An 8,215-nucleotide genomic window follows, 5' to 3' on the forward strand; every position below is an offset into this window, starting at 1 on the left:
GATAGTTTCTCTCTAGTTCTGCAGCCTTAGGGCCTCCCTCAGGCTAAAAGCCATAAAAGAACTGGAATATTGCCCACTGCCTTTCTCTTCCAAGTGTTTATTTCCCTCTAACATCTGCCTGCTTTTGGTCATAATCCAATACCTTCAGGAAGTTGTCCAGAGTTAATAGTTGTTTTCTCCAACAAGGTCGATTTAAATAAGATCTACTCAGCCATTCCCAAGTCTTTTTCTTTAAATATTTTGCCTTTAACATGTAAGTCCTAACCTCATGGGAATTTATTTCTCTGCGTATGTGTGGTAGAAATCTGATTTCTTTTTTAATATGGGTAATTGTTTATTGAATTTCCCCAGTGATCTGCAGTCAAACGCTCTACCACCGTCCCCACTGATTCTGTGATACCAACCCCAACATTTTTTTAACTTTCCGTAATGATGAATCTTTCTGGATTCTGTTCCATTCCACACTTTTCATAATTGTTACTTCTTTATAATAAGTCTTGATAGCTGGTAGGACAGCTGTTTCTTTTATTAGGTATCTTTGGCCTTTTGCTCTTCTATTATAAATGTTGTAATTTTCTCCATAAAGGTTTTATACATCTTTTATTATATTTACTTCTAAGTTGCTTATAATTTTAGTTATTATTGTCTGTGCTATCTTTGTGGAACTTGAATTTTTCTGTATGTGTAAGTTTTTTTCTGAACCATTTGAAAGTATGTTGTAGGCATGCCCCTTTATTCCTAAAGCTTCAGTGGGTATTTCCTAAAAACAAGAACATTCTCTTACCTAACCTCAGTACATTTATTAAAATCAGGAAATTATTATTGATACAGTACTATTATCTAATTTACAGACTTTCTATCAAATTTCAACAACTGTCCATATAGAAAAGGGGAAAGAAAACCATTTTTGGTCCTGATCCATCATACATTACCCTTAGTTGCCATTTCTCTTTAGTTTCTTTTGATCTGCAACAATTCTTCCATCTTTATCTCTCATGACCTTGTCATTTTTTGAAGTATACAGGAAGATTATTTTGTGGATTGCCCCTCACTTTGAGTTTCGGTTTTCGGTTTCCTCATACTGTCAGACTATCTGTTTTTGGCAGAATGCCACATTGTGACCTTCTTAGTGTATCCCATCAGAGGCATATAAGATCTTTTTAAGCCATTACTGGTAATATTAACTTCAATCACCTTATTAAGGCAATGGCTGCCAAATTTCATAAACTTACTGTTTTTCCTCTATGTAATTAATATATATCTTGATTCAATTAAAAAATAGATATAGGACCATTCAGGGTTTTGTTTTCATGTTTCTTGAGTTTGTTTTTGCTGAGACCTGTGATAGGGCAGATGTCTCCCTCCAGGGGGCCATTTGATCTTTATAATGATTATAAATGAGCAAGCAGAGACAGATGAGTAAAATGAGTCTAATTTGAGATTCCAGCCCAGATCTTGACTTCAGGGCTCTGAGACATTTTTGTTTTTACTGGCAAGTTTGGAATTACCCCTTTTTATCATTAGATGGAAATGCTAACAGAACTTGTATCTTCACAAATTCCAAAGCTGATGAAACAATACAACTAAATTTTATAGTGATATTCATTAAAATGGTATTCTATTGGGAATTCCCTGGTGGTCCAGTGGTTAGGACTCACCTCTTTCACTGCTGGGGCCCGGATTCAATGCCTGGTCTAGGAACTAAGATTCTGCAAGTGGTACATCTCAGAAAAAAAAAAAAAGCGCTATTCTATCTTTATGATCTGGTAATATTCAGTTATACTGTACAATACTTATGTATTATAAATGATTATATCTCATTAAATATATTTATGTAATAATGATGAACCTAGTTTGTAAAGGTTTATAGACTGGTAAAATATAGACAGTTTTTTTTTTTCCAGTCCCATCTGGTATTTATTTATTTATTTGGCTGCATTGGGTCTTCGTTGCAGCATGTGGGATCTTTCATTGTAGTGCACAGGCTCTTCGTTGCAGCTCGCGGGCTCTCCAGTTGTGGCACGCAGGCTCTAGAGCACGCGGGCTTAGTTGCCCCACAGCTTGTGGGATCTTAGTTCCCTGACGGCGGATAGAACCTGCATCCCCTGCATTGGAAGGAGGATTCTTAACCACTGGACTATGAGGGGAGTCCCAATGTAGACAAATTTGACAGATTTTTTAAAATATCTGTAAGATTGTAGTTGAAAACTTGATAATTAACATGCATTAGAACCTTATCTCTGAATTACCTGGAGCCAAGAATTAAATAATCAGGGGTCTCTGATGGACTAGAGTCTACAACAGACCATACTGTGCTGACTTTTCCCAGCATGAACAGGGCTCGATTATGATGTTTGAGCACCTAGTTAATTCTAACGGACTCAGAGATGTCATGGAACACTATGGTCTCATCCCTGAAGAAGATATTTGGTTTATCAAGGAACAAATTACAGGACCACCTGAATCACCCGTCAAAGATTCTTCAAAGGTAAGTTTGTGTACAACTTAATTTGAACTGACTGGTTCCTTTCATCTAGTCTCTTTGCTTGATTCCTTCAGATCTATTTGAAGAGGTAACATTTGACTATTTTAGAGAGACTAAATGATAAAATATGTGATACATTTCTACTGTTTAATGCAAAAAATAAAAGACTTACATAGTTCTTCCAGCTCTTAACTGAGTTCTTCAGAAGTTATCCCCCAAATTAAAATACATATATAAATATTTTTAATGAATATGTATGCAGTATTTTATATAGAAGCCTAAAGTAACTTAGTTTGGAAAATGTAAAAGTATGTGTCTTGTTTATTCATTAAAATTAACATATTTGAAATATTTAGATATGTGAAAACCTAGAAAAAAGTTGAATTAGTTCAGAGGGAAATATGGTTGTTTTTTTTTTTGCGGTACGCGGACCGCTCACTGTTGTGGCCTCTGCCGTTGCAGAGCACAGGCTCCGGACGCGCAGGCTCAGCGGCCATGGCTCATGGGCCCAGCCGTTCCGGGGCATGTGGGATCTTCCCGGACCGGGGCACGAACCCGTGTCCCCTGCATCGGCAGGCAGACTCTCAACCACTGCGCCACCAGGGAAGCCCTATAAGGAACATTCTTACTAGTTCATAATTAGATCTTATATTTTTAAAAAAATTTTAAACAAAGAAAACAAGAAAGCTTGTTGGTTATGGGAAGTGTAATAGAGTTAGGATCCTTCCGAAGGCACAAGGTTTAGTATTAACAGGGTATCACACTTTAGCATTTCTTTTCCCTTTTCTACTAATTTAGGAATTAAATGGAAGAAGGAATGAGTAGAACCTTCTCACTTACCTAACCTTCCCGTTCAAATATCTGTTTATATTTTTCAGATTAATACAGTTGCTTTGCTTTGCTTACAAATAGATTTGGCTCCTATCCTAAAACTTTCAGTGGGTTTTCTTGTCTTCCAGTGGCTGTATAAAGGGCGTCCTAAAGAAAAAAGCTTCCTTTATGAGATAGTGGCCAATAAAAGAAATGGCATTGATGTGGACAAATGGGATTATTTTGCCAGGTATGCACTGAACACTTCAGAAAAGTTGGTTAAAATCCTTATATACTTTAAATATATACAATTTTTATTTAAATAAACAAAATAAAATTCTTGTATAAATTTAGTGTTGCTATTTAAGGTACAGTTTACTTTGTTGAAATATTTCATTTCTCTGCTTTGGAATCATTCTAGGGACTGCCATCATCTTGGAATCCAAAATAATTTTGATTACAAGCGCTTTATTAAGTTTGCCCGTGTCTGTGAGGTAAATGATAGGAAGCACATTTGTACTAGAGAAAAGGTAAGCTATGTCAGAGAACAACGAGGAAGGTATAGTTCCTAGTGTGAAATCTAGAAATAACCTTTAACTAATTTGGAAAAATCACTACCTGGTAAATTGTCAATCTCTTTACTTCATGCTTAGCATTTGGAAGTATCTTAAGGCTCTTTTCACTTCTACTGCATTGTTAAATAATAATAAAATTATGATAGACATTTATTGAATGTTGTTCTAGGCACTGTTATAAGTGCTTTAGAGGGATTAACTCAATCCTTATCCAACCTATGGAATAGATACTGTTATTATCCCATTTAACAGATGAGCAGATTGAAGCACAGAGAAGACATACAATTAATGGCAGAACTGGAATTTCAATCCAGGAAGTTTGGCTTGAGTATTATCCTTCATCACTATATTACGTGTTTCATGGTAGTTAAAATCCTAAAATCATTAGGTCCCCTGCTAGGTTAGAATCATGTAACTAAAGAATATTACAGTATTATACTGTAGAAGGTCTTTCTTTTGAGAATGAAGACTATAAGAATAATAATACCTAATTTCTAGAGGTATTGGGAAATTTAAAGAGTATATTTAAGATGCCTAAAACAGAATGTGTCACTGAGTTAAAACACTCAGTAGATTTTGGTTTACTAAGAACAAAAGTTGCAAATTAGTAGTTTTATGAATCTGCCTTGCTCTTTCTTAGTGGGCTCAGGGGTTTTAATGAAGTAGCCCCTGTGCCTAGTCTTTTTTTATGCCACCATCCCTTTTCCTTGACTTATATACTTGTCTACTGACAAGGGAACCTAATCTGATCCTACATTGTTCCACATTCTTCTGCAGGAGGTTGGAAACCTGTATGACATGTTCCACACACGCAACTCTTTGCATCGCAGAGCTTATCAACACAAAGTTGGCAACATCATTGATACAATGTAAGAAATTCGATTGTTATTTCCCTATAAAATTTTCCATGATGCTTTGCTAGAGTATCATACTTGGGTCAAGTTGAGATTTCTAGGTAAATTCAAGTGAATTTTAAGTGAACAAACTTAAAATGGTTCCCATAAACAAATAAAACAAAAACTAGCATAAAGTGAACTTCGTTAGAGGTGAGGAGGAAAGTGGGTAAAGAGGATAGATTCAAGCAGAAGACGGGGTTTAGGCTAGGCAGGAAGGAGGCCACGCTGGGATGGCTTAGACCTCCGCACAGGTAGTCGCTTAGGTACCACATATTAGTCATGGAGGTGAGAGGTGGGACGTGGATAATTGATATTCTGAAATTAATGACAAAAATGAATTTTAAAGATTAAGATTAATGTCTCTCCTTACCCTGTCAATTATCAAAATTAGTAGCAAATAGTAACACCTACAGGAATTTCACCTCTTCTCCCTAATCCAGTCAGAGCCAAAGCAGAAAAGTACAGCCAGGTCTCTGTGTGACTCAAAGACCCCATGAGGAATTACCAAAAGTTGGGTGTGAGTCAAGTTAATTCCATGTCTCTAAAATAGTTTTAAATTGATGTATTTTAAGCCTTTCATGTTCATGTTTAACATTTGTGTTGAGAAAATTTACCTTCTTTTCTACTTTTTTCCTCGTCTTTTCTCATGAGCACACTAGTTAGTATTCTTTCTCCTATTTGTATGGTTGTCACTTCGGTAAGAGATTTTGTTGTTTTGTTTGTTTTTAATGTGGAGAATCAGAGAAATGTAGGTACAAAGCCTGGTATCACTTCTTCCTAACTTGATTAAATGAAAATTCCTTAATTTCTACATCTGTAAAATTGAGGCTGATTACACCTATCTTATAGTTGGAAAGATTAAATAAGATGTTGTATTTAAAGCTCTGTTATAATGCTTGGAACACAGTAAATGTAGTAGTTCACAAATCACCATGGATTTATTTAGCATGATTGAGAAGCAGTTGTCTTTTTTTTTTTTTTTTTTTTTGCTTTTTTAAAAATTATAAGTTGCAGGTGTACAATATAGTGATTCACAACTTTTAAAGGTTGTATTCCATTTATAGCTATTATAAAATATTAGCTGTATTCCTCATTGTACAGTATATCCTTGTAGCTTATTTTATACCTAATAGTTTATTCCTCTTAATCCCCTACCCCTATATTGCCCCTCCCCACTTCCCTCTCCCCACTGATAACCACTAGTTTTTTCTCTATATCTGTAAGTCTGAGAAGCAGCTGTCTTTAGAACATTGTGTCTCAAGATTTTATTTCCCTAAAGTAGAAATATTTCCTTAACTTCAAGCAAGGCATAAAGCAAATATTCAAATTTTCTCATAAACATAAATGTTTATAAAATGATCTTTAGGATTACAGATGCCTTCCTCAAAGCAGACCCTTACATAGAGATAACAGGTTCTGAAGGAAACAAGTATCACATTTCTACAGCAATTGATGACATGGAAGCCTTCACTAAGCTGACAGGTAAGAACTAGAAGGTAACATAGGTGGTCCATCTCAGATAAAGTATAAGCTTTCCCTGGATTGCAGATGAGTTATTTTCCAAACATTCCAATGTATTTAGCTTCTAAAGTGATTGTATACTATTGGATTTGAGTTTTATCTCTGCTTTGTACTAACAAGGTAACCTTAATAAAGTTATTTAACCTCTCTGAACCTTAGTTTCCTCATCTAAAATGGGAGTAATGACACCTAGCATATAGTTTTGTTGTGATGCTTCAATGAGGCATATAGCACCTAGAATAGTACTTGGCACATAAGTACTCAATATTAATTATTATTTAACTTACAATACAGCTGGACTAATACCATACCAGTATCAAAAAGCTAACCTGCCCTTTTAACATGATTTTTGTTGCAAAACACAGGATGTGGGAAACATTTCTCCGCACATCAGCAGAAACAAACTCTACAGCTTAGGGTGTGAAGGAAGAGAGGTGAGGGGTTGCAGCTGATTCTTTAATGTGGGAAAGTGTAGACTGAGAAATAAAGATCAGTAAAGCAAAAGAGGTAAACCAAAAAGCGTGTACCAGTCAGAGTTCTTAGTTGCAAATCCTAAAACTGTCTCTGCTTAACTAAAAACAACATGATAGAATCAGTGGAAAGGCTGGAGGTTCTGAACCAAGCAAGCACAACAGAAACTGAATGGCCTCAGGCACAACCAAGATCAACTTCCTGCTCCATCTCTGCTAGATTTTATTTTATATACATATAATATAGAGAGTCCCCATTACACTTGTAAATTTTTAGTCATTTTCCAATCATAACTAAATCAAAGATTAGAAGTGAAGTGGTGATTCCCTGTATCAAATGTCTGGTGTACACTGAGAACACTGTGCATCAGTACTTACAGTTTATAAGGTGACAAGTGAGTTTGCTTTTTGCTTGTTAATTAATCTGGGTTGGATTGATGACAAAGTTACTTATACGGGATAATGTTTCTGTGTTTTGTTTTAATAACATCATAGCAGCTACACTAGTCTCCCATTGTTGTGTGGATAGGAATGGAAGAAGAGATTATAAGGCAATGTGAGCAAGCTGTGGATATTTATTTATTTATTTATTTTAACATCTTTATTGGAGTATAATTGCTTTACAATGTGTGTTAGTTTCTGCTGTATAACAGAGTGAATCAGCTATACATATACATATATCCCCATATCTCGCTACCTACTTTACATTTGGTAGTGTATATATGTCCATGCCACTCTCTCACTTTGTCCCAGCTTACCCTTCCCCCTTGCTGTATCCTCAAGTCCATTCTCTATGTCTGCATCTTTATTCCTGTCCTGCCCCTAGGTTCCTCAGAACCTTTTTTTTTTTTTTTAAGATTCCATATATATGTGTTAGCATATGGTATTTGTTTTTCTCTTTCTGACTTACTTCACTCTGTATGACAGACTCTCAGTCCATCCACCTCAAATAACTCAATTTCGTTTCTTTTATGGCTGAGTAATATTCCATTGTATATATGTCCCATATCTTCTTTATCCATTCATCTGTCGATGGACACTTAGTTTTCTTCCGTGTACTGGCTATTGTAAATAGAGCTGCAGTGAACATTGTGGTACATGACTCTTTTGTTTTTGTTTGTTTGTTTGTTTGTTTTTTGCGGTACGCGGGCCTCTCGCTGTTGTGGCCTCTCCCGTTGCGGAGCACGGGCTCCGGATGCACAGGCTCAGTGGCCATGGCTCACAGGCCCAGCTGCTCTGCAGCACGTGGGATCCTCCCAGACCGGGACACGAACCTGTGTCCCCTGCATCGGCAGGCGGACTCTCAACCACTGCGCCACCAGGGAAGCCCGACTCTTTTTGAACTATGGTTTTCTCAGGCTTTATATATTTTGGAGATTAATCCTTTGTCCATTGATTCGTCTGCAAATATCTTCTCCCATTCTGAGGGTTGTCTTTTTGTCTTGTTTATAGTTTCTT

General features: G+C 36.3%; 1 protein-coding gene across 3 annotated transcripts in view; it reads left to right on the forward strand.

Moving 5' to 3' along the window:
- Window positions 1–8,215, forward strand: part of SAMHD1 (SAM and HD domain containing deoxynucleoside triphosphate triphosphohydrolase 1) — a 67,506-nt gene that overhangs the window by 33,150 nt on the left and 26,141 nt on the right. For all 3 annotated transcript variants that reach the window (XM_007116777.4, XM_007116779.3, XM_007116778.4), the window contains 5 exons: window positions 2,330–2,488; window positions 3,445–3,545; window positions 3,717–3,825; window positions 4,648–4,739; window positions 6,133–6,248. In XM_007116777.4, the coding sequence (XP_007116839.1) occupies window positions 2,330–2,488; window positions 3,445–3,545; window positions 3,717–3,825; window positions 4,648–4,739; window positions 6,133–6,248 (577 nt within the window). The remainder of the gene's footprint in view (window positions 1–2,329; window positions 2,489–3,444; window positions 3,546–3,716; window positions 3,826–4,647; window positions 4,740–6,132; window positions 6,249–8,215) is intronic.

The sequence above is a fragment of the Physeter macrocephalus genome, chromosome 14 (assembly GCF_002837175.3).
Source record: "Physeter macrocephalus isolate SW-GA chromosome 14, ASM283717v5, whole genome shotgun sequence".
Taxonomy (NCBI): domain Eukaryota; kingdom Metazoa; phylum Chordata; class Mammalia; order Artiodactyla; family Physeteridae; genus Physeter; species Physeter macrocephalus.